General features: G+C 44.4%; 1 protein-coding gene across 12 annotated transcripts in view; it reads right to left on the bottom strand.

Annotated features, from left to right (window-relative positions):
• The window catches only part of ARMC8 (armadillo repeat containing 8), a 181,819-nt gene that overhangs the window by 78,530 nt on the left and 76,152 nt on the right, over positions 1-27,137 (bottom strand). For 9 of the 12 annotated variants that reach the window (XR_013347187.1, XR_013347191.1, XR_013347189.1 and 6 more), the window contains 3 exons: positions 22,287-22,379; positions 18,491-18,550; positions 16,403-16,483 (listed from right to left, as the gene is read on the bottom strand). Coding sequence is in view for 3 of the 12 variants with exons in the window: in XM_077827229.1 (XP_077683355.1) it covers positions 16,403-16,483; positions 18,491-18,550; positions 22,287-22,379 (234 nt within the window). In the remaining 9 variants the exon portion in view is untranslated. The remainder of the gene's footprint in view (positions 1-16,402; positions 16,484-18,490; positions 18,551-22,286; positions 22,380-27,137) is intronic. The other 3 variants (XR_013347188.1, XR_013347190.1, XM_077827232.1) reach the window with 1 other exon arrangement.

The raw sequence follows: 27,137 nt of genomic DNA, 5'->3' as shown, positions 1-27,137 counted from the left end.
ATAGGAGGAGGCACCCCAAGGGTGCTCACACCAGCAGGGTATTGGTGGTAATTGTGGGCCACGAGTAGTTACAGCTGCAGCGAAGACTTCTGGAAAGGGGCCGCTATAGGAGTGAGGGGTAGAACCTTGGATTGACACTTGAGACACCGAGGAAAGGTCTTCATCAGAATCCTCTTCCCAAGCTCACTCTCGAATGGTGGAGTGCCTGGAGAGATCAGAGCTGAAAAGGTCAGTATTGGGCGAAGTTCAGGTGATCTCCATGTTCTCACTCTGAACAGCACATCAGAGCCAAGCAGCAGAGAATGGGTATCTCAGAGGAAACAGAACTCATGCGGTACCAAGAGCGTTATGGATACCGAACCTGTAGACTGCGCCGAGGTGATCATAGCTAAGGGTGGTGACAGTACTGTAGGTCTTGGACACTCAGTGCAAAGCATGGTCACTGATGTTACTGAAGGTCTTGAGCGCTCAAAACCAAGTGCGGTCGGAACCTGAGTGGGCTTCTTCGGTACCCAGGAAGTATAGGAAGGAGGAAGAGGCTTTCTGGCTGCCTCGGTCTGTTAACAGTACTGATGGCCTCTCCAGGCCCGAAGCCTTACCAACTTTCAATCTAGCTGTGCCCTGAGCACTTGAGGAGCTAGCAGCCTCATGGGTACCTGATTGGTGAGCCAGGGGGTGCCAGGGTAGCTGACAATACCAATGACCTCATCTTTTTAGAGGTAGTTTCTTTAACAGTTGAGCCAGGGGCATGTTTCCATGAGGGCTTATGGGAGGAGTCCTGTGTCTTCCTCTTAGATGACCTGGAGGTGTAGCACTGTGATGTCGTGGAGACAGCAGACTTGCTTGGAGACCAACAGGGGTAGGGGTGGTGCATCTCTTGGCCTGGGTCAGAAGCCAGGCGTAGAGAGCTCTCCATCATGAGAGACGAAGCTTTATCTGTTTTTTCTGGCTCTTGATTTCAGTGCCAGAGAAAAAGTTGCACTTCTGGGCAACATGCGATTCCCCAAGGCAACGGATGCAGCAGGAGTGCCCGTAGCTGATCGGGATCACCTCCCAACATGACAGACAACAGTTGAAGCTGCGACAACTGGGCATAACCTCCCAGTAAAAGAAAAATTACCAACCAGCTAATATCTACCTAAATATAAAGAAAATATTTTTAAAGAAAAGATAAGCTATATTACTACTAACTACAGAAACTAACACTAATACTATTAGTGACTATTAATGAAAGAAGCAGAAAGCTGAGGAAATCTCAATGGGACAACTGCCAGAGCTCCATCTCAGGCTGAGGCAATTGAGAAGCAACTGAGGGTGGTTCACTTGTACAGTGTTATATAACAATGGCACGGGGCACTGACTGACATGCATGCAGGGGCTGAACGGACACTGCTATGAGAAATCTCTGATCAAAGGCGCAGGGGGTGCTAGTACACCTAGAATGAAGCAGCAATGGGGACACCACTCAAAGAACTCCCTATTTTTGGAAAAACATGTCTGTATAAATCAGAGGTGCCCAAAGTGTGGGGCGGGAAGGGAGTGCCACCCAGCCCCACCCCAGCTCTGCTCCAGTCCCACCCACAGCCGCATCCCTGGCTTCCAGTCCCGCCCCAGCTACGTCCCCGCGCCTGGCCCTGGCCCCATCCCCAGCTGTGGCTCTGTTCCTGGCCCAGGGCCAAGGCTGGGGGCAAAGCCTGGAGCAGAGCCACACCAGGCTGCGGGCCTGGCTGTCAGCCCCCACCCCTAAACCAGCTGTGGCTCCGCTCCTGCCCCCAGCCTCAGCCCCCTTACGTCTCTCCACATCCGTCCCCTACACCGAGCTGTGGCCCCACTCCCGGCCCCAGCTCTGGGCACAAACAGGGGAAAAGGGGAGGGGGGGCACGACCCTTAAAAGTTTGGGGACCGCTGGTGTAAATGCACCCACATAACATGATGATGATGATTTGTACAGTATTGCAGAAATTCCTGGAGCCCACTGCCCCAACTATACTAGGCACTGTAGCAACAGTGAGGAAGACTGTCACCTTGTATGCTGAAATACTTACTGCTACATAGGATATGGGGAAAATATTGGCAAATCAATTAACTAGTTAAGGATAATCTCACCACCACCTTCGAAAGGATTTAGGCTAATCACAGATTCCGCGTGAGCCCCTAGAGTGGATACAGGCAGATTGGCTGTTTGTACTGGAACCAGAAACAAATAAAAAACTCACTATGAGTTTTTTTGTACTTACTGTTGGGGACCTAAGACCCAGATACCTCTAATTCTGAGAGGTCTAACAGCTGGCTGTTGGAAGTAGAGAAAAGAACTGGTCAGTTTTCTACATGTTGTTTTTCCCCTTCCTCTCATTAATTTTGCTGATGAAGAAGAAGCCTGGATGGCAGTACTAAAATAAAATGCCTACCACATTCTCCCAAGAAAGTTACCACTTTGATAACACAGGTCTGAGATTTCCCACTTACAGTGAAATCCTGAGAAATTCCACTAAGTGCGCCCACAAGACCCACTGTGAAATAGCCACTCACTCATGGTCACTTCACAGGCACTAAAGGCCACCCTTACCTGATACCAGCTCCAGCCCATAATCATCAAGGGACTTGAAATTGTTCTGAGGAAGGGAGAATGAAAATCTTATTCTTCTTCCACAGTGCAAATCATATTCTGCTGAATTGTTTGCAATGCCAGTCAGGTCTCAATGCCTAAAGTAAGCATCTTGGAGCAACAAACTTATCCTTGACCACAGCAGCTTCCACTACTACAGACGATCTATAAGGCAGGCTGGGAGGAATAGTGAGCAGCAGAACTTAGTTGCATTAAACACATCGGCCCACCATACAGGAAGTAACCAGGACAAAATAAGATGTTTCCATAGCTATTTCACCACCCATTCCAGGTGAGGGTGGAGGGAACAGCTCCCAAATCTAAAAGGGCCTAAAAAGCCCTGGAGTCACTTGTCATTTCTAGAGTAAAGAGGACAACCACAGACATCCTCTTCACAAAAGGATGCCTTATTCTTCAGAGGAGGGTATTTCTCTAAACCTTCCTTTGATGAGTTGAGTAGAAACTATGGAAATCTTCCTTTATGTCGGTCAGTCAAGAAGAGAATCTGGCAAGTCATCCTCACAGTTCTCTTAAAAAAGCAGCCCAAATCATACCTTTGGGAAAGGATGCAAGAGGAATGCCTTGACACACAAGGAGCCTGCCTTGACTGAGACTGAGTTGGGAGAACTAGCACAAAGAACGCCGACTTCATTGGTGCATTCACCAGCATCAAATGCATCATGACCACCACTGTTTAAGGCACAAACATCAATGGTATTGACACATTCATGGCACCCAGAGCTGCAAGCAGGTTCAGCACCTGGAAATCAACACGGCTCTTGGAAACAGTGCCCGATGGCCAGTGCCAGGTTTACAATGGCGCCAGTGGCTCCATGGAACTGGGCCCATGCTCAGAAGGGGTCCCGGCCTACTCCACTTGCTCTGCACCCCGAGACCCCGCTCCTCCCCCCACCCACCACTTGCTCCTCTCGGCCTGCCTGCCAGCTGGTCAAGGCCCCCTCTACGCCCCTTGGCCCCACCCCCCCTGCTCCTCTCTGCCCCCTGGCAGGACCCCAGTGCACCTCTGGCTCCAGGCCTGTGTAGCCCTGCCTGTCTCCTCAGAGCTGAGCCGCTTGGGACTGGTGCAGAAGCCGGGCCAGTCTGAGCCTCGGGGGACGGACAGCGTGGGGGGTTGGCTGAGCCCCTCAAGGCAAGTGCGTCTTGAGGGAGCCCAGTCGGGGCAGGCCTTGGTCTGGCTTCTCACACCACTCCTGAAGGGACGGAGCAATTCCTGGCTCCGGGACCAGCCCTGGCTGCGCTGCCGGCTCAGCTCAGCAGACACAGTCACCTCCCTGCAGGGCCGGTGAGTGCAGCCAGGAGGCAGGGCATGGGGGAGTGGGTCTCTGGGGAATCGGGGCCGGGGGGGGGGGGGCGTTCAGGGCTGTGAGGGGGCAGGGAAGATGTGTGTGTTGGGGCAATAGGGAGTGGGGGTTCTGTGGGGGGTGCTGGGCAGTGGAGTGCTGGGCAGGGGTGGTGTTGTGCAGGGCATTGTGCATTTCGGGGGGGGGTGCTGGGCATAGTGGTTCTTGGGGGGCTCTGGTCATAGGGAGTTGGGGGGGTGTTAGATGGAGGGCTGTGTGGCATGGCATAAGCCTGCCCCCGAGGGGAAGGGGCATGCTGGCATCACAGGGCCACTGTGCGTCTGGCAACTGGCAGTTTGTAAATAGTGCCCTCGCACTGGGCTGGGCAGAGCGGGGCCGTCCCTGCCACGCCATGCCCCTGCCTGGCCCCTCGGTCTGGGGACTGACATCCCTGTACCATGCTCCATTGCCTCAATGGGGGCCCACAAATATGTTTGGTGCCAGGCTCACAAAAGGTTAATCCAGCCCTGCTGATGGCTATATGATCATAGCTAGTGCGCCTATCAGTTAATCAAAGCAACAGGATCCCAGGAGACTGGCCCGTAGGGTACTGAATGGAGGCCCTTGCAAGTCTTGAAGAGCATTCAAAACATACAAGGGGTATGAAATGTCCCATCACAAATAAAGCTCTAAACTTGAACTTCCAGAGAAGTCACATGGCCTTGACTTGTCATGCACTGTTGCAAAAAAAAAAAAAAAAAAGTGCAAACATAATTCTGGAATGTTTTAGCAGGAGTGCTGTAAGCAAGACAAGTAATTCTTCTGCTCTACTCTGTGCTAATAAGGCCTCAGCTGGAGTATTGTGTCTAGTTCTGGGTACCACATTTCAGGAAAGATGTGGAGAAATTGGAGAAAATCCAAAGGAGAGTAACAAAAATCATTAAAGATCTAGAAAACATGAACTACGAGGGAAGATTTAAAAAATTGGGTTTGTTTACTCTAGAAAAGAGAAGTCTGATGGGGAACATAATAGTTTTCAAGTACATGAAACATTGTTAGAAGGAGAAGAAAGAAAAATTGTTCTCATTAACCTCTGAGGATAGGACGAGAAGCAATGGGCTTAAATTGTAGCAAAGGAGGTTTAGGTTGGACAATACGAGAAACTTCCTTTCTGTCAGGGTGGTTAAGCACTGGAATAAATTCCCTACATAGGTTATGGCATCTCAGTCATTGGTGGTTTTTAAGAGCAGGTTAGACAAATACCTGTCAGGAATGGTCTAGATAAAAGACAGTTACCTTTTCCGTAACTGGTGTACTTTGAGATGTGTTGCTCATGTCCATTCCATATTAGGCGTCTGTGCTCGCCACATGCACCATTGCCAGAAGTTTTTTCCCTTAGCAGTATCCGTAGGGGAACCGGCTCTGGTGTCCTCTGGAGTGACACCAGCATGGCATGGTATAAGGGGCGCCGCTGACTCCTCCCACCCTCAGTTCCTTCTTGCTGGAAACTCCAACAGTGGGGAAGGAGGGTGGGTTGTGGAATGGACATGAGCAACACATCTCGAAGAACACCAGTTATGGAAAAGGTAACTGTCTTTTCTTCTTCAAGTGCTTGCTCATGTCCATTCCATATTAGGTGACTCCAAAGCAGTACCTCTGGAGGTGGGTAGGAGTTCACGGATGTGTAGATTGCAACACAGCTCTGCCGAACCCAGCATCGCCTCTGGCCTGCTGAGTGATGGCTTAATGAGAGGTTAACGTGTAAACAGAGGACCATATTGCAGCTCTACAGATGTCCTGGATAGGGATGTGCACCAGGAAGGCCACCAAAGACCCCTGCACTCTCGTTGAGTGGACTCTGACAATCAGCGGTGGCAGAACCCCCGCCAGGTAGTAACAGATCCATATGCATGAGATAATTCAATTGGAAATCCTCTGCGAGGACACCAGGTGACTCTTCATCCTATCCGCTGTAGTGATGGAGAGTTGAATCTATTTTCAGAAAAGCTTGGTACATTCTACGTAGAAAGTCAAGGCGCTCTGGACGTCCAGGGCATTGGTCTTGTGCCATTTGGGACAGAACACTGGAAGGAAAATGTCCCAGTTCATATGGAAGGTGGAGACCACCTTTGGCAGGAAGGCCGGGTGGGGCCACAACAGAACCATATCTTTGTAGAAGACTGTGTACGGAGGTCCTGAGGTCAAGGCTTTAATTTTAGAGACCACCTTGCCAACGTCAACGCCACCAGGAATGTGACCTTCCATGACCGGTGGGAAAGGGAGCAGAACCTAGCAGCTCGAAGGGCGGGACCGTGAGCCTGGAGAGGACCAAGTCAAGATCCCACTATGGGATAGGGATCCACACCTGCGGGAAGAGTCTCTCGAGGCCTCTCGAAGAATCTGACTGCCATGTCATGAGAAAACACTGCCAGGCCCTGGATCAGTGGGTGAAAAGAGGAGATGGCCACGAGATGCACTCTAATGGAAGAGTGTGCCAGGTCCTGGTTCCTCAGATGAAGCAGGTAGTCTAAGACAGACTGTACAGAAGAGCGTGAGGAGACAAGCTGGAAAACCTTGTCCACTTGGCCAGGTAAGACAGTCTGGTTGAGGGCTTCCTGCTTCGCAGAAGGACCTGTTGGACTCCTTCTGAACAGGTCGGCTCCTCTGGGTTCAGCATGCAGCATCCATGCCAAGAGGTGGAAGGACATGAGGTTGGGGTGCAGGAGCCAATCTTGGTCCTGTGACATCAGATCCGGTCGGTTGGGCAAGTGCCAGGGAGGGATGAAAAAGATAACCTGTGCCTGTCACTCTTGATCTTTGCCAGGACCCTGCGGATGAGAGGAATTGGAGGGAACATGTACATCAGGTTCCCTGACCACAACAGGAGGAAAGCACTGGGGAAGGAGTCCTTGCCCAGGCCTTGCCACGAACAAAACCGGTGGCATTTCCTGTTTAGCCTGGTGGTGAACAGGTCCACTTGAGGAGTTCCCCACCTCTGGAAGATCATGCAGGCTACCTCTGGGTGGAGCGACCACTCGTGGTGAGAGGAGAGGTCCCTGCTAAGGTGATCCGTGAACGTATTCTTGATGCCAGGGAGGTGACAAGCTTCCAGATGGATTTCGTGGCTGATGCAGAAGTCCCATAGACAGAGTGCCCCTTGCCTGTTGATGGAGAACACGGAGGCTGTGTTGTCTGTCAGGACTCTCACCACCTTGCCCGAGAAGTGAGGTAGGAAGACTCCACATACCAAGGGCACTGCCCTGAGTTCTTTGACGTTTATGTGTAACATCATTTCCTCCGGGGACCACATACCCTGAGTCTGGAGGTCGCTGAGGTGCATGACCCAACTGAAGTCCGAAGCGTCTGATACAAACTTGATGGAGTGATGGGGGGTGTCAAATGGAACCCCCTCTAGGGCGGTCATGCCATCGGTCCACCATCGCAGTGAGGTGAGCACTGTCGGGAGAATGGTAACGACCTTGTCCAGGTGATCTCTGGAGTGGGCACAGACCATCGCCAGCCATTGCTGCAGGAGCTGCATCCGGAGCCTGGCATGGCGGACAATGTATGTGCACGCTGCCATGTAACCCAGCAGGCACAGGCAAACCCTGGCTGTAATCGGGGGGAACACTGAGACCTCCACAATTAGGTCCGTCAACGTCTGGAACATTTCGAGTGGCAGGAATGCTCTGGCACAGGTCGAGTCGCACACCACTCCGATGAACTCTATCCTTTGAACCGAAACTAACATAGACTTTTTGTCATTCACCAGTAGGTCCAGGGAGTGGCACATGGCTTGCAGCACCGCAACATCCTACTGCACTAGGCAGCACAGCACGCGGAGGAGGTGACCAGCCCTGTGAAGAAAAAAGTGGTTCGGGACTATTTAGAAAAGCTGGAAGTGCACAAGTCCATGGGGCTGGATGCGCTGCATCCGAGAGTGCTAAAGGAGTTGGCAGATGTGATTGCAGAGCCATTGGCCATTATCTTTGAAAACTCATGGCGATCGGGGGAAGTCCCGGACAACTGGAAAAAGGCTAATGTAGTGCCCATCTTTAAAAAAGGAAAGAAGGAGGATCCTGGGAACTACAGGCCAGTCAGCCTCACCTCAGTCTCTGGAAAAATCATGGAGCAGGTAGGTCCTCAAGGAATCAATTCTGAAGCACTGAGAGGAGAGGAAAGTGATCAGGAACAGTCAGCACGGATTCACCAAGGGCAAGTCATGCCTGACTAATCGAATTGCCTTCTATGATGAGATAACTGGCTCTGTGGATGAGGGGAAAGCGGTGGACGTGTTGTTCCTTGACTTTAGCAAAACTCTTGACACGGTCTCCTACAGTATTCTTGCCAGCAAGTTAAAGTAGTATGGGCTGGATGAATGTACTATAAGGTGGATAGAAAGTTGGCTAGATTGTCGGGCTTAATGGATAGTGATCAATGGCTCCATGTCTAGTTGGCAGCCGGTATCAACTGGAGTGCCCCAAGGGTCGGTCCTCAGGCCGGTTTTGTTCAATATTTTCATAAATGATCTGGAGGGTGATGTGGATTGCACCCTCAGCAAGTTTGCAGATGACACTAAACTGGGAAGAGAGGTAGATATGCTGGAGGGCAGGGATAGGATACAGAGGGACCTAGACAAATTAGAGGATTGGGCCAAAAGAAATCTGATGAGGTTCAACAAGGACAAGTGCAGAGTCCTGCACTTAGGATGGAAGAATCCCATGCACCGCTACAGACTACTGACCGAATGGCTCGGCAGCAGTTCGGCAGACAAGGACCTAAGGGTTACAGTGGACGAGAAGCTGGATATGAGTCAACAGTGTGCCCTTGTTGCCAAGAAGGCCAGTGGCATTTTGGGATGTATATGTAGGGGCACTGCCAGCAGATCGAGGGACGTGATTGTTCCCCTCTATTCCACATTGGTGAGGCCTCATCTGGAGTACTGTGTCCAGTTTTGGGCCCCACACTACAAGAAGGATGTGGAAAAATTGGAAAGAGTCCAACGGAGGGCAAGAAAAATGATTAGGGGACTGGAACATGTGACTTATGAGGAGAGGCTGAGGGAACTGGGATGGTTTAGTCTGCGGAAGAGAAGAATGAGGGGGGATTTGATAGCTGCTTTCAACTACCTGAAAGGGGGTTCCAAAGAGGATGGATCTAGACTGTTCTCAGTGGTAGGAGATGACAGAACAAGGAGTAATGGTCTCAAGTTGCAGTGGGAGAGGTTTAGGTTGGATATTAGGAAAAACTTTTTCACTAGGAGGGTGGTGAAGCACTGGAATGCATTACCTAGGGAGGTGATGGAATCTCCTTCCTTGGAAGTTTTTAAGGTCCGGCTTGACAAAGCCCTGGCTGGGATGATTTAGTTGGGGATTGGTCCTGCTTTGAGCAGGGGGTTGGACTAGATGACCTCCTGAGGTCCCTTCCAACCCTGATATTCTATGATTCTATGATCCTCTTGGATCTGAGACCTGGAGTTGCCCTTGACTAGCCAGTCATCAAGGTACAAGTAGAATTGGATACCCCGACACCTGAGGTAAGCAACCACCACCAACAAGCACTTGGTATACACTCTGGGTGCTGTTACCAGGCCAAACTGGAGGACCGCAAACTAGTAGTGGTGGGGGCCCATCATAAACTGGAGGAAGCGTCTGTGACCATGAAAGATCGCTATGTGAAAGTATGCGTCCTTCAAGTCGAGGGCAGCATACCAAGTCTCCCGAATCCAGGGTAGGGATGACAGAAGCCAAGGAGATGATGAGGAACCTTAGCTTCTTTAGACACTTGTTGAGGTCCCACAAGTCCATGATAGGCCGCAGACTCCCCTTGGCCTTTGGGATTAAGAAGTACTGGGAACAGAACTCCTTGTTCCTGTACTCAAGAGGAACCTCTTCCACTGCACCCAATTGCAGCAACCTCTTTACCTCCTGTGTGAGGAGACTCTCATGAGAAGGGCCCCTAAAGAGGGATGGGGAAGCTGGGGTGGTAGAAGTAAACTGTAGGGTATAACCCTCCACCACAGTATTGAGGACCCAGCAGTCTGAAGTTATAGCTGTCTATGCAGGGAGGAAAAAGAAAGGTGATTGGAGAACAGTGGGATAGACGGATCTGCGGTAAAGTATGGTAGGTCGCCCTCGAGCGCACCCTCAAAATGCTCACTTGCCCTCCTGCTTATTGCGGGTCGAGCCCGACTGGACAGAAGGAGGAGGTTGGTGGCCCGGGCAGCACTTGTAGACCCTACTCTTCTTATGGGGGACAGGGAGGGGGGCTCCCAGAGGGGTTGACTCCCTTGGCCCTGAGATTGCTCCGGTTTGAACCACTTACAGGCTGGACCTGGAATGTACAGCCTGAGTTTTCAGGGTAGTGCAGGAGTCCTTAAGACCATGCAGTTTACTGTCTGTCTATTCGGCAAACAGGACCTGGCCGTCAAAGGGGCAGTCCTACAATGATTGCTGAGCCTCCACTGACAGACCCGAGAGGAGCACCCAGGATGCCCTTTGCATGGAGATGGCCGAGGCCATGGTGCGAGCTACGGAGTCTGCTGTGTCCAAGGCTGCTTGGAGGGCTGCTTTTGCTACAGCTGTGCCCTCTTCAAGGATCACCCGGAATTCCTTCTTGGAATTGGGAGATCTCCCCATCGCGGACATCTTGGGCTTCTTGGCTGGGGAGGGAGATTGGTGCCAGCTAGTAGACAGCACCAGTGGGGCGCTCCGTACTGACGCTGTGGTGCTTGGGGCTGAGTTGGATCTCTGCTCCAGTGCCGGGGTCCACGTCGATTCCATCAGGAGTGCCCTGAGATGGCTGTCTCTCTCCTTTTTCGTTCTGGGTTGAATGACTTACAGATGCGACACTTGTTGCTTATGTGTCCTTTTTATAGACATCTTAAACAGCTAATGTGCAGGTCTCTGATGGACACGGGCCGCTTACAACAATGGCATGGTTTAAAGCCTGGGGATGGGGGCATGCCATCCCTAGGCTGAGTCCTGTCCTGGACCAACAACAGTAACTCCTCGCTTAACGTTGTAGTTATGTTCCTGAAAAATGCTACTTTAAGTGAGACGATGTTAAGAGAATCCAATTTCCCCATAAGAATTAATGTAAATGGGGGGATGAGGTTCAAGGGAATTTTTTTTTTGCCAGAAAAAAGACTATTGTATGTGTGTATATATATATTCATGCTGCCTTGTAGAGTGTGAGGCTACATTAACAACTATGTGTTAACTCTTGAGGGCTCGGCCGAGTGCTAGTTCATCATTTAGCAGTAAGGCATTCCCTGGGAAATATCCCATCCTCTGACTCCACCACCTCAGCCAAGCTTCACAACCATCACTGTTGTGTACAGTATTAAATTGCTTAAAACGTATACCGTGTGTGTGTGTGAGTGAGAGAGACAGATGCGCATTGCCCCTTTGTATGCTGAACCCACTCAGAATACATTGCCTTTTTAAGTAGATCAGCAAGTTGAGAAAGCAGCTGCTGCCATTAAGCTCCCTCTGTCCTGAGCCCTGTCATGTCCCATCCACTCCGCTCTGTGTAGGTGGGGGGCAGGAGCAGGGGAAGGGGGACACCCTGACATTAGCACCCCTCTTCCCGCCCTCCCCCCCGCGCACAGCAAGCAGGAGGCTCCCGGGAGCAGCTCCAAGCAGAGAGGAGGAGCAGCACATGGCAGTGAGGGAAGGGACAGCTGAACTGCTGGCAACTGATAGCCTGCTATGCAGCTGCTGCATGGGGAACTTAGGGAGCGGGGAGCTGATGGGGGGCTGCCAGCCCACCTTGGTTCCAAGCCCCCACCACTAGCTCCAATGGGCTGCTCTTTCTGCAAGCAGTGAGCAAAGCAGGCGGCTGCCAAACAATGCTAAAATGGAGCATTGCGCAACTTTAAGAGAGCATGTTCTCTAATTGACCAGCAATATAACAACGAAACGACATTAACTGGGACGACGTTAAGTGAGGAGTTACTGTAACGAGAACTAATACTAAGGGTAAATACTAAATTATATACAACTACTTTACAAAGAAACCTTCGTGAGACACACTGAACTAAGCGAAAGCTAGATGAAGCAGCAGCGGTTCCAGCACCATCACTGGTGGCAAGAAGGAACTGAGGGTGGGGGGAGCTGGCAGTGCCCCTTATACCGCGCCATGCTGGTGTCACTCCAGAGGGCACCAGGGACAGTCCCCTACGGATACTGCTAAGGGAAAAACTTCCGGCACCGGTGTATGTGGCGAGCACACACACCTAATATAGAATGAACATGACCAACACTCAAAGAAGAATACTTAGTTCTGTCATGACTGCAGGGGACTGCATTAGAAGACGTCTCTAGGTCTACTGCAGTCCCACAATTCTATGACTCTATAATGGATCAGACCAATGGTCCATCTAGCCCAGTATTCTGTCTTCCGACAGTGGCCAATACCAGGTGCTTCAGAGGGAATGAATAGAACAGGCAATCAAGTGATCCATCCCATCATCCACTCCGAGCTTCTGGCAAACAGAGACAAAGGACACTTGGAGCATGCTGTTGTATCCCTGCCGCTCCTGGCTAATAGCCATTGATGGACTTATCCATGAACTTATCTAGTTCTTTTTTGAACCCTGTTATAGTTTTGGCCTTCACAACATTCCCTAGCAACGAGTTCCACACGTTGACTATGTGTTGTGTGAAGAAGTATTTCCTTTTGTTTTAAATCTGCTGCCTATTAATTTCATTTGGTGACCCCTAGTTCTTGTGTTATGAGAAGGAGCGAATAACACTTCCTCATTTACTTTCTCCATACCAGTCATGATTTTATAGACCTCTATCAGATTCCCCCTTAGTCATCTCTTCACCAAGTTGAAAAGTCCCAGTCTTATTAATCTCTCCTCATGAAGAAGCTGTTCCATAACCCTAATAATTTTTGTTGCCCTTCTGTGTATCTTTTCCAATTCCAAAACATCTTTTTGAGAGGGGGCGACCAGAACTGCAAGCAGTATTCAAGATGTAGGCATACCATGGATTAATACAGAGGGATTATGATATTTTCTATCTTATTATCTATCCCTTTCCTAATGGTTCCTAACATTTGGTTAGCTTTTTTGACTGTCGCTGTAGATTGAGTGAATGTTTTCAGAGAACTATCCACAATTATTCCAAGATCTCTGAGTGACAACAGCTAATTTAAACCCCATCATTATGTATGTATAGCTGGGATTATGTTTTCCAATGTGCATTACTTTGCATTTATCAACACTGAATTTCATCTTCCATTTTCTTACCCAGTCACAATCAATTTGTATACGATTAATGAGAACCTCCATTATGGTGTTTTTAAAAAGTTTCCATGCAGCTTTCAGATATTTCACTTTGTGGACTGTACCTTTTAATTTCTGCTGAACCAGTTTCTTCATTTTTGTGTAATACCCCTGTCTGAAATTAAATGTTACTGTGGTGGGCTTCTTTGGTGTTTTATGCCCCACAGGGATGTTAACTTTAATTACATTATCATCACTATTACCAAGCATTTCAGCTATAGTCACCTCTTGGACCAGAACCTGTACTCCACTTAGGACTAAATCAAGAATTACCTCTCCCTTTATGGGTTCCAGGACTAGTTGCTCCAAGAAGCAGTCATTTAAGGTATCAAGAAACTTTATCTCTGCATCCCACCCACTCAATATGGGGATAGCTGAAATCCCCCATTATTACTGAGTTTTTTATAGCCTCGCCAATCTCCCTGAGCATTCCACAGTCATCCTCACCATTCTGGTCAGGTGGTTGGTAGTATGTCCCTAGTGCTATAATCTTATTATTCAAGCATGGAATTTCTATCCAGAGAGATTCTATTGGACTGTTTGGTTCATTTAAGATCTTTACTATATTTGATTCTCTGCTTTCTTTCACATATATAGTGCTACTCCCCCACCAGCATGACCTATTCTGTCATTCCTATGTATAGTCTACCGGGGTATTACTCTGTCCCATTGATTATCATTTCACCAAGTTTCTGTGATGCCTATTATATCAATATCATCATTTAATACAAGGCACTCAAATTCATCAATTTTAGTTTACAGACTTATAAAATTTGTCACTTTTTCAGCTGTCTGCCATTATGTGATGTAAACGAATGGGACTCTTTCATTTGACTGTTTCTCCCCTAAGGAACGTCTCTGTCTGAACCATGTACTCCTTCACAACTGTCGGCTTTCCCCCAGCCCTAAGTTTAAAAACTTTTTTATCACCTTTTTAATTTTACATGCCAGCAATCTGCTTCTGTTTTGGTTTATGTGGAGCCATGCTTCCTACATATGCTCCTCCTTTTCCAAAAGGTTCCCCAGTTCCTAATAAAATCTAAATCCCTCCTCCCTTCACCATTATCTCATCCATGCATTTAGACCCTGTAGTTCTGCCCATCTAACTGGACCTGTGTGTGGAAATGGAAGCATTTCAGAGAATGCTATCATGGAAATCCTGGATTTCAATCTCTTACCTAGCAGCCTAAATTTGGCCTCCAGGACCTCTCCCCTACTTACCCTATGTCATTGGTACCTATATGTATTACAACCACTGGTTCCTCCCGAGCACTATACATAAGCCTGTCTAGATGTCTAAAGACATCTGCAACCTTCGCCCGGCAGGAAATTCACCATGCCATTCTTTCAGTCATCACAAACCCGGTTATTTATATTTCTAATGATCGAACCCCCCATTACTATTACCTAATCATCAAATCTCCCATTACTATTACAATGGGATGGAGGCCTCAGTGACAATGAAAAGGAGTCAGGGATTATTGCTGACTACCAACTGAATGTGAGCTTCTCAATGCTGTGGGCAAAAGGGCTGATGTGATTCTTGCACGTACAAATAGGGGAGAATACTGAATACGTAGAGATAGGTGATATTACTTAGAGTACACAGTACTGGTGAGACCACCACTGGAATACTTTGTCCAGTTCTGGTGTCCACACTTCAAAAAGGATGTTGAAAAATTTTAAAGGGCTCAGAGTAAAACTAAAGAATGATTCATGATCTAGAAAGCCTGCCTTACAATAAAAAATGAAAGTAGCTCAACTACTTAGCTTATTGAAGATTAAGAGGCTACTTGACTATGGTCCATAATTGCCTACGCAGGAAGAAGATACTTGATAGAGGTCTCTGACTGCTAAAAGTAAAGGTATAAAAAGATCCAGTGGCTGGAAACTGAAGACTGGAAATAAGATGTTAATTTTTAAACACTCAGGTAACTAATCATTGGAACAGATTACCAAGAGATGTGGCAAATTCTACATTACTAGAAATCTTTAAATCAAGACTGGATCTCTCTCTAAGAGGCTAGATGAGCCACAAATTATTGTGATAGATGCAGGAAGTCACTGGGTGAAGTTGTATGGCCCGTTATACAGGAGATCAAACTGGATGATTACAAAGATCTCTTCTGGCCTTTATACCTATGGATCTGTGAACTGTAAGATACAGTCTCACCCCAAAAGATAACAAACATAGCCTTAGATATATTTAAATGTAGTACCTGAAAAAATCAGGGAGGTAACTATTTACTTTCAAAGATTTCATTCTGAAAGTTTATATAGGGTGACATTGTTCAAAGTTAATTATTTGTGTAAGATGCTCCTTGTCTAAAAACCTTTCATAATTGCTTAGCCTCCACAAGGTCACAGCACTGACTTTAATCCACAGTCATGTTTTCCACAAGCATATACCAACAGACATAGTTTAAACTATGTATTTACTTACATGTTAGCCCCGAGGGACCAAATTCTCAAAGCCTTAGACAGAACATGTATGCATCTGTGTGTGCACTCAGACATGCAGTTTTGAGTAAAACTGTGGAATTTTGCTCAGCCTCTCTCTTTGAATCAGGCTTTGAAAATTTAGTTTCAGATTGCCAGCAAATAGCCATTAGAGGTACCACTGCCACCAAATCCAAATTCATACAGTGTGATGTTGTCCCAGAAATACCACTTCACGACAACATTGTGCAATCAAATCACCATTCTTCATTGGTACTTGACCCATCCAGGATGGATTTCAAAAACAAAAGCATATGGTAGAGCCCAGACTCCAAAGGATTCGGTGGAATAAAAACCACTCACAGGCCCTTTCAGCTACATAATCAAGTTTTCAACACATACTTGACTTACTTCTATCCAGGTCAGCTCATCTATGCTCCCCTTTTCACCAGCTCTTTCTTTTAAGATGTCTTCATTTTCTTTTGTTTGGCGAAATGGCTGCTTGCCTCTAAGTCAAGCTCTATTTCAATTACTGGATTTTAACTTTATAGAGCACCCAGATATGTTGTGGCAGGTTTCTGTATATCTCTATACACCACACAAAAACAACAATAGGCACCCAAAAAACGTGTATTGCATACTTTTATGTGTGTGTGTGTATCTATCTATATATGAATACATATAATTTCTATAATTAAATTAATACTGATTGCTTTTATAACTGATGTGAAATCAAAATCTCAAGCAGTTTTAATGCCTTACTTTGTAGGACGTGGAACTTAATAGGTGAGCAATATTCTGAACTGCTCCATGGTTAAACAAGATTGTCTGATGATCTGGACCCTATAAAGGGAAAAAAAGGAGTATTTATTCTTTTAAAAAACAAATGTGGAAGAGGCTTCCTGTTAACTGTAACTTCAGTAAGTACTAAAATGCAGGTTTTCCTGCCATTCTTTGCTTTGTACATTGGAAATGTGCTAGTTTCTTTACCGTCTGAAGCTAACTTTCTGTTACATCTGTTGAGCTTGACCTACTTATTTATAGCCATTTTCATTCTCATTCTTGAAAGGAAATACCAAAACTAGAGAGATTAGGAGTACAGTGAGTGAAGTTATAACATTTTAATTAATGAAGGATGAGTTCTACAATAATTGACAATGGGGATTTTATTTTTCACAGCTGATATAGGGCTGCTAGCAATATACTGTTTCAATCTTTGCAATATTATATAAGATTCTCAATAATCTGCAACACCTCTTCCATTGCTAATCCCATGCATTTTCAGCAATAACAACCCCAGAAAAGATAGCAAGTAACCAATTCTAAAACTGTTCCCATATATCAGAATGTGCATCAACTGACAGTGTGGCGAGAGTAGTGTCTCACTCCTACACTAGTAACTCCTACACATGTAATCTAGATTTAAAAAGTTTTTTATAATACTATTTCAAATACAACAACTGTAAAGACAGCTCACCAACCTTAAGTACTTAAAGAGCAAGTTAAAATAAGCGTCTGAGGTGTTAAACATTTTTCAGGTTTTCAAAAACTCAGTTTGAAATCAATTCAAGTCCAAATACTGATCCCATGTCTTCTCTACAGTACAAAAGTCTCAAGATCTCTGTGGTCTGGCCAGGCTGTATGGAGGCAGAGGAGGAATGGAACTCTCAGGGGACCTCCCACCCTCAGCAGTCTCAGTGAATCCTAGGTGATCAGTGAGCTCTTCCTCCCCTGGAAGTTGAGTGCATGACTCTACTCCCACTGCCTCTTCCCATGACAACCCACCTTTGAGGGCAGGACTGCCCCAACCTGCAGAACTGGCTGGCAACTTCAAAACAGAGACATCAGATGGGGATGATGGGCCTCATCAAGACAGAGGACGTCTGGAGGAAAAAGGCACAACCCTGACAGACTCCTCCCTGCTCCCATTTCAGGGGATACCTTTGTTCCCCATTCCTGGTTTACACTATACCCCATGGCTGCTTGACAGGAGCTGCTATGCCTTCAATATAGTGGTCTCTGCTTAGCTTTTGCATGGGAAGAGAAGGGCAGGACCCCCAGTCACCACACACCACCGCTTTTAATAGCTCCATGTATCCATTCCTGTGGAACAACTCTATGGCCCCTTGCACACCAATCTGATCATCCTCTATACTGGTCAGGCCAGTGTACAATCCCTATATGGGGGAGTAAAGGGACTAGTACTGTCTTTACAAATGTGTAAGTCAGGTTTTGGCTCATAGAGTTAAATTTCTAAATAGAGTCAACAGCCGTGACAACATGTGTCACCACAAACTACATAATTCCTAACAATAAACTTCAGTATAAACACCCTAGAATAAAATATGTATCTCCAGTATCTGCTCTGGCGCTCCCACATTGGTATGATGTCTACTCTGTGCACAGCCTCTGTAGCCATCTGATTGGCTGAAAGAGAGAAAGGTGGGAAACACCAAATTTGACCTGCAAAACACTGCCTGATTTTCTTGATTGATTTGCAACCTAAATGCTAATGGTCTTCCTGCCAGAATGAAGATTTCAGTATTCTGTTTCATACTTATACCAGCTTGGCACACATGAACTACAGACCTCTGTGCATCTGACAATGGTAGAGACATTTCACTTCCAAGCTTCTGAAGAGTCATTAAAAACAGTTTGTTTTTTTTAAAAGGTATTATGAAAAATATTTTTAGTACTTCATTTATAATTATCCCTTTCCAGAAAAACCATGAAAATTGTTTTTACGTATAACATATCTGATGCTTTAAGATGCTTCAGCTGCTACCACTGACAACTTCCTATCAAAAAATGCAATTAAAATACCTTTATTTGCTGTAGAAAAACACTTACATTGGCACACAGAAGTGGCTGAGGCGATGATTTAAAGCCGCAGCTATGCCAGTGTCGAAGCTGAAGAAGAGATATTAAAAGACGGGGGGAGAAATGAATGAAATTGAAATCAAGAATTGCTTTAACTTGTTTTTGTAACCTGATAAATATATCACTTATCTAGTTCCCATGTGCCAGATTTTCAAAGAGAATCATCTAATTTGTTGTGTGTAAATACCACCATGAATACACAAATGAGTTATTTGTGTGCACTCATGGCTAGTTAGCTGCACAACTAGACATGCATGCAAAAAATATTCAGTTTGGACATGCACTTAAAGTGTTTCCTTGAACAAATCAGGTATGCTTAATATATGTATACATATCTTTGAAAATCTGACTTTGTATTAATAGCTCAAATTTAAGAACTCTACTGTCAGGCTTATTCAACAATAAATAGTAAGTTGTTTTAAATCTAGACATGTGAAGACTTGATTATACACTATATAACTCATTTTTAATTTCAGATATCTCAGAAACTGTGTCAATAATGAGGGATAATTGCTTTTGTTACTCTGAGTACAATGGTGGAGTTCTAGGACCTATTTTAATGATACTGTGCCTGTCCTCCAAAGATTCAAGGTATTTCAGTTTTAAATCTTCCTTGGATGTAGCATTTGGGGAACAGAAACAATAGTTCTTGATTACACATCATTCACTACTTACAGATCATCATAAAAAGTTGACTTTCAACAAAATAGCATGGCCTATTACAGATGATGTTCAAAAGAACCATGTAACAAACAATTTATGATGACAAACATCAAAAAGACTCGAAAATATCTTTGGATGCTACAGACTCTTATGCAGAAGTTCAACACAAGGCCTACAAACTAGCTACAGCCCACTTACATCCTTAGAATGAGGCTTAAGAGGGATTTAGCTAGTTCATAAGTGTTGTGCTGTACTGCTGCAGGGGGTGAATTTCATTTATCCTGCATAGCTGATCAAGGTGTTATTTAAACAGTAATAGCAATTACATTCAAATGAAATTTCCAGTGCTAATTTTCAAAATTTTGGTACCATACAATCATGCATCAAAAAAATAGGCCTTTTAAAAATAAAAAGCTCACTTTGACAATTAAAAGTAGTAATAAAGCTTCTTCATTTATGCCACCTTCCCTGAAAACAGATTAACTGTGACAGAGAGAACCTGAACCCCGAATGCCCTTCCAACGTAAGTTTCAACATGCATTTTACAATGCTTTGTGCATTATTGTAGCTTAGTTTTCAATTAAATTGATTTTGTTTATTTTATAGGCAGATGGTGTCCAAGATTTGTATGTAAAGAACAGGCCACCCACTTGTCCCAAGAACCAGCATTCCCCTTCATGTCCATCCAAAATCTCTCCAGAGTCGTCATTCTGTCAGTCATTGCCACTCAATTTTTTTTTTTTTAGCTCAAAACTCTCAGTGTAAATAGTAAAAGATATGCCGCAAACAAAAGGAAGTATGCAACCATACTAACAACATTGAGTAAGGATTTTCTATCTAAGGAAAATGTCTGCTGTCGTCAGTGAAATTTGAGGTGGAAAAGAGAAAAAAGCTGATAGGCAAAGAAGCCTCCCGCGACCTGAGCTGACCTTCTGCCCAGGAAGAGGGAGGCAGTGGGGAACCCTTCACAGGAACACTGGTTCTTAAGAGGAGTGTGGTGTCAGTTATCTTCACAAATGCTAGACCACCTGCCTAGAAAGTAAACAAAAGAAAAAAAATACATTGAAGCACAAATAACCCTTTAAAATACATGTTGAAGCTTACCTAAAACCAGTATTCATAGTGAAGTGTTTTCCCCAGAGAAATCAATCAGAAAGATTCTCTCCAGCACACAATCTGTTCAAGGGAAGATAGTAGCTTTCATTAAACAAGCTCAGAACTATCTACGGCCACAGGCATATTGAAACTTTCATGGGTGTTTGATATCTTGCCTATCTGTACAAGACAGAAAAACAGGTTTCTTTAACCCTTGCAAGTATGTTAGACTCTGACATATCAGCTGCCTGGTATTATATCTGAAGGCACAGTAGTAGGGCATTTGTTTTGGTCGCTAGATCTTGTACCCATGGAATAAAGCAGCTAAAAAGAAAAAAAAGGTATTTTCAAGTTTCCCATGAAAGATTCTATTTACCTAGAAAAACAAAGATCAAGTTCTTGTCCAATTTAAGAAACAGCTTCAGAAGACCTCAAAGCATCAAAAATTTGCGTCTCTCTTTCTCTTTGTATAATCTGATCCTCTTACCTATTCTAAAACAGTAGTGTTTTCTTGTTACGATTCTGGGATTTATTTTATGTCAACTATTTAATTTGCCATTACTCATTTATATTTTCAATCATTCACACTCATGTATTCAGTGTGCCCTACATGCTCATAGTTTTTGCTGTAAAATGTGACATTTTCAAAATATTCATGGTAAACTAAATATCCCAATTTTTTCAGTTCAGTGAAAATAGCATACTGGCTATAGAAGACTTTTTTTATTTTTTTCTTAATTAGTGAATGGGGTTTGGTTTAGTTAATTAAATATTTATGATACAGAAAAGTTGGCAAGTTTTACAAAACAGGGCAAGGTGTTCATTTTGTCAGGGAGAGCAAGGCAGAATTCATCCTTTTCACAGTAGAGCTAGATACTCAAGGGTAAGAGATCCAGTTTTCATATACCTGATTTGGTTGTGTAGTGCTGCTGAGCTACTACTTTCGTTTATATGCAAGCTTGTGTTTTATACAATCAATCCTGTGCTAACACTTCTACAATAATGTGCTAACAATTGTTGTAACACAGCGTTCATTCTAAAGCAAACGTTTCCAAACTATATCTTCTTACTCAGTTTTCAATTGGAATTTTTTTCTTGTTAAAAAACACATATTTGAGCAATCTATTTAATATTTTAAAGGTTCTAATTTTCATCTTATAAGTGACCCCAGAGTAACTGACTAAACTGGATAATCCTTGATTTCATCAAACTAATGCAAGATTATCAGGATTTAAGGTAATGTTGGAATAAAATTCCACATAAAAGATAAATGGGCAGAAATAATAGGAACTGGAGTGTCTTTCTTTCACCATGTTAACCACAAACTTTAGATTAATTTGTATATTTCGCTCTAGTGTTCTCTGTGTTGTAACAGTTTTCCTCTACATATCTGATACTTTTGCTAAAAGAAAGCCTCTTTTAAGATCTAAGATTTGAATTAGATCAGTCACTTTAGTTTCAGTTCTCAGTTTAATACAAAATTGCAATTCCATGAGTAGATACATATGCATACTCACTGCATAAGAACTAATGAGGAAGAGTACAATTTTAATACAAGAACACTTTTCATTGGTCTATAATCTCTCAAAATACAAAATATCATGGGTACAAAATGGCTGCCTTGAGAGGACAGAGGCAGTCTGAGCTAAGGTTTATTCAATAAATTCCCAAAGCAGAGCAAAAAGAAAAACTGAAATCCTCAAATATAATCATGCTGACAAGGAAGTTTTATGTTTCATTCAATTTTTGTTTTTATTTTTTTAGTTAATACACTCTAATTCCCAATAAACCCAAAGTTCTTATTATCTGCAAACTTTACTTTATCCAAGAGCAGTATCCACCTATAATCCCAGAAACACTATCAGCAAATTGGGGGGGGTCCGGGGAGGGGGGATTCAGTCTTTATTGTGCTACTGTTCCAGCCATAGAAGTCAATATTATCTTATACAGTTTCTAAATGGCAGAAACACAAGAACCCTCATGGAGAATATTTATTCTCTTTCCTTACTTTGCAGCAATGTGAGAAGATCTGACATATGTATTCTTGAGTATATCGAGACCTACTAAGCAATGCCATGAGGTGGGGGATAACTGTAGCATCCTAGAAACAAGTCAGAAAAGAAAACAGTATTAAAACTAGAAATTTCAGCACCATTAGTCAGCAATCTGTAACTAACAAGCTGCATCCTAAGCTTTTCAATAGTCAGTACCCAAGCCTAAAATGGGGGAGGTGCTGAGACACACAAGGAAAAAAGTCTAGGCCATAAAAGTACTATGGGGGTGATTTTCAAAGAAAATGACAGCTTGGTGCTCAATTCCCATCAAAATTCAAATGTTCCTAACTCCCAGCTATGTGTCACTGAAAAATCTCTCCATTAAGTAACCTACTTAGTAAGAAGTCTTGGGACAAAGGAAAAGAGGAATTCCGCTCACTACAAACTGTCACTGACAACAATCACTGAATAAAAAGCTCTGTGTATTTTTGAGACAAAAATCCCCCAGTGGCATTCTTCTCCCAGAACAGTAATTTACTTACCTTTTATTTGGTTATCTCTTAATTCTGAGAGGGTGGGAACAGAGGGAGTGTAGGAAGTGAGGTGCAAGTATAGACAATGGATTTTTTCATCCTCCCACCAGCAGTTGGAGCCAAGACATCAAAAGAATTTAGTGATATTGGCCTTCCATCTGACAATCCAATTCAAGAGTTTTCTTTAGTACTGACATAGCACAAGCATGCACACTCATAGTGGGAAAAACTAAACAAAGAGTAATCAGAAGAGAAATCAGAGAGAGAAGGGAGATCATCTCGCTACCTGTTTCTCATTGTTTGGTTCTGTTATGAATCCAATCCTGTTTCTTAAGATCACTATAGTAAGTGAGAAATACCTAAATATTGTTATAAATCAATGAAAGATTTAAGATATCTAACAGATATATTTTAGCAGAAGCCAGCTACAAGTGGGGATGCCACGAGAAGCAGTAGAAGATTAGCAGTTTTTGTGAACTCCGGAAGCCAGCCTCAACTGAATCATCTCTGAAACAAAGGGTTTGGTTGTTTAAGCAGAGGAGACTAAATATCAGAAATCCCCTTTAAGAGGTTGCTTCTATGTTGACTATGACAGATAAACTGAGCCCTTCACCTGGGGAGTGCTGGAATCAGTAAGAACTGTTGTGATGATCAGATAGGTTTGCCTACAATGCAAAAAACTTCCTGCAGCAGCAAGTCTCATTGTCTAGTCAACTGACTGAGGCTTGTGCTGCTAGGCTAAAAACAGCAGTGTAGATGCTCCTGCTCAGACTGGAGCCCAAGATCTGAGACCCACCCACTTCGCCAGATTTTGGATCCTGGGCTCCTGCCAGAGCAGGAACTTCTACACTGCTATTTTTAGCCCTGCAGCATGAGACCAAGTCAGTTGATCCAGGCTCTGCGACTCGCTGCTGCGGAAGTTTTGTTTTGTTTCTTGTAGCTTAGATGTACCTTATAGATATGTCTATATTGCAATTAAACACCCATGGCTGGCCCATGCCAGCTGACTCAGACTTGTGGGGCTTGAGCTAAGGGGCGGTTTAAATGCAGTGTGGATGTTCAGGCTTGGGCTGGAGCCCAGGCTCTGGGTCCCTGCAAGAAGGGAGGATCCCAAAGCTCAGGCTCCAGACAGAGCATTTACACAGCAATTAAGCAGCCCCTTAGCCTCAGCCCTGCGAGCCCGAGTCAGCTGGCACAGGCCAGAAATGTATTTTTGACTGCAGTGTAGATGTGCCCTATGTGACATGGTCAGTGAGGTGAAGTTATTGTTTACTGAGTTATAAAACTTTTCTGTATTAATCCATTGATATAACTTAATAGGGGGCTGTGGAAAACAACACAATAGCTATAGATAAGCAACCCCCCAGCAAACATTGGGGGGCAACTACAAGCCAATGGTATACTTCCAGGCTCAAAGCCGAAGTGAAAACTCTTCTGCCAATGCTAAGAACTAACAAATCAAAGGGCTATAAATAGTTAAATGCCCCGCTCATGAAAGGAAAGGAGAGTCAATCAGGAGCTGTCCAGAGTGACAGGTTGACAGAGTAAAACTGCAGAGGGAATCTGAAGAATCTGAGCCTTCCCCCAGACCCAGACAATGTAAGCCATAGGGAGACACAGGTTTTCTCTTAAATGCTTTGGTTCTAAGTAAATGCTTTGCTTTAAGAAAAAGTATTTAAGCAAAGGCTGTTTGGTCACTGCTCACCACTACCACTGCTCCCAGAGGGAGCAAAGCTACTGGCACTGAAGGTAAGTCAGGCCTGCTGAGGTACTCACAATTCATCACAGGGGACTGCAACCCAGAGCCTTGTCTGAGAGTGGGAGAATCCTGTAATTCTACCCAAAGAAAGGCAACAGCTAGAGGCCTGAGAGGGGTGCCCTCGAAGAGACCAGGAGGGGTCCGAAGTACAGTTCACCATTTAACTATGACAGGAGTAATAGTAGGAACTTTAGTTTCCCTTCTCAGAAGTTGCTCAGAACACAACTGTGTAGATGGTACTATTGCCTGTTTCCCCAGGAACATCTTGTTTAGTCAGAACATCTTTCAGCACCAGGAAAAAAAAGGCCCAACTGTATGACTATAAATCCCTCAGTCCCAGCAGGTTTGCAACAGTGCTGAAAGTCTCAGCCAAGAGTGAGATGCAGTACAGTTCTCCCTACCAGACATTAGCTTGCTGTCATGCATAAGCAAACCAACAAGTGCTGTCCAGAAAAGCAACAACCAAAAGGAGTAGCAACCGAAACAAGTGCCGTATGGTCCATACCTACATGCTTGCTCTTATCTTAAGAACACTTTTGCCTGTGGCTACAATTCTGCAAATTCACCATGAGGCCTGAAAGACTTTTTGTTCAAAAAACTCAATTTACATCATTCCTTAGCCGTCACTGTGTTTTCTTTCAACAGCTTTACATAACATGTATATCGGTTAAAATCATATTCTACCACCTTTGGCAATTTAAGATTTCAAGCCACATTAAGGCTCAACACAACAGAACCACATATTAATTGACTTTTCTGGTACCCTACGAAACCACCATCAGCTGAGGTTCTTGCAGTTGTGTCAGGAAAAAGGTAATAGACTTCTGTAAAAGTAACTCGTGACTTTTTGGCTAAAAAACTAGAAAGATATAAAATTAATATGGCACACATTCAATGGGTTAAGAGCTGTCTAATTGAGAGCTCTCAAAATGCAAGTGGATGTGTTTCTAGTGGGGTCCCACAGGGATTGGTTTTTGGCCCTATGCCTTTTAACATTTTTATCAATGACCTGGAAGAAAATAAAATCACTGATAAAAGTTTGTAGATAACACAAACATTGGTGGAGTGGTAAATAATGAAGAGGACAGGTCACTCACACAGAGCAATCTTGGATCACTTGATAAGCTGGGTGCAAGCAAACAGTATATGTTTTAATATAGCTAAATGTAAATGTATATGTTTAGCAACAAAGAATGTAAGCTGTATTTAGAGGATAGGGGCTCTATCATTGGAAGCAATGACTGAAAAAGGTTTGGGGGTTGTGATGGATAATCAGCTGAACATGAGCTCCCCTAAGATGCTGTGGCCAAAAGGGCTAACGTGATCTTTGTATGCATAAACAGGGGAGTCTTGAGCTGGAATAGGTAAGTTATTTCACCTCTGCATTTGGCACTGGTGCAACATTTGCTGGAATACTGTGTCCAGTTCTGGTGCCCACAATTCAAGAAGGCTGTTGATAAATTGGAGAGGACTCAAGAGAATGACAAAAGGATTAGAAAACATGACTTATAGGACAGACTGAAGGATCTCACTCTATTTAGTTTATCCAAGTGAAGGTTAAGGAGTGACTTGAGTACAATCTACACCTCCCTATATGGGGAACAAATATTTAATAATGGGCTCTTCCATCTAGCAGAGGCAGGAATAATACAATCCAATGCCTGGAACCTGAAGCTACAAAAATTGGAAATAAAGCGTGCATTTTTAACAGTGAGAGCAATTAATTACTGGAAGAATTTACCAAGGATTGTGGTGGATTCTCAATCACTGGCAAATTTTAGATCAAGACTGGATGTTTTTCTAAAAGATCTGCTCCAGGAATTATTTTGGGGAAGTTCTATGACCTGTGTTATTCAGGAGATCAGACTAGATTATCACAATGGTCCCTTATGGCCTTGGAATCTATTAAGCTATAAGAAGGAGCAACAGAAGATTCATCATGGGTTGGATGTTCTTCACACAGAGCTCCAAAGCGGAGACAAGAAGAAATTAACTCAAACCCTTGACATCCCATGTAGGGATGCAACTGGCTCATTTTAAAAAGTGACAGAAGTGAAAAACAAATTAAGTTAAAAGCCTAACTAGAAAAGGCTGATGTTTCTGAGGGAGACAGGAAGTAAACTGGGTTGCTCAGCCAGAACCAGCCCTTATATCTTCAATTTTTTTTGAAGTTCTCACTCCATCAGCTGAAAAGTGGGATATCAATACCCACTGTCTTGATAGACCCACCGCAGGAAAAAATACCAGTAAATATAGACAGCTACCTTGGCAGGGTTCTCAAAGGGAAAAACAAATCCTCATATTATAAACCCATAAGTGCTGAAATGAGTTTTGGGAATTTGTATGCAGAATTGTTGTAACTGTGTTGGTCCTAGGATATTATGGAAACAAGGTGGGTGAGGAAATATCTTTTATTGGACCAACTTCTGATGGAGAGAGAGAGAGAGAGATTTCGAGTTTATGCAGAGCTTCCTTCAGGTCTGCAAAACTTAGCCCTGGTCTACACTGCACGATAAGGTGGACATAAGCTGCCTTGCGTTGACCTAGCCGTGGAAGTGTCTTCACTTAAATTT

Source organism: Eretmochelys imbricata, chromosome 9 (genome assembly GCF_965152235.1).
Source record: "Eretmochelys imbricata isolate rEreImb1 chromosome 9, rEreImb1.hap1, whole genome shotgun sequence".
Taxonomy (NCBI): domain Eukaryota; kingdom Metazoa; phylum Chordata; order Testudines; family Cheloniidae; genus Eretmochelys; species Eretmochelys imbricata.
The sequence above is the reverse complement of the archived record's forward strand: the minus strand, read 5'-3'. Positions and strand labels throughout refer to the sequence as shown.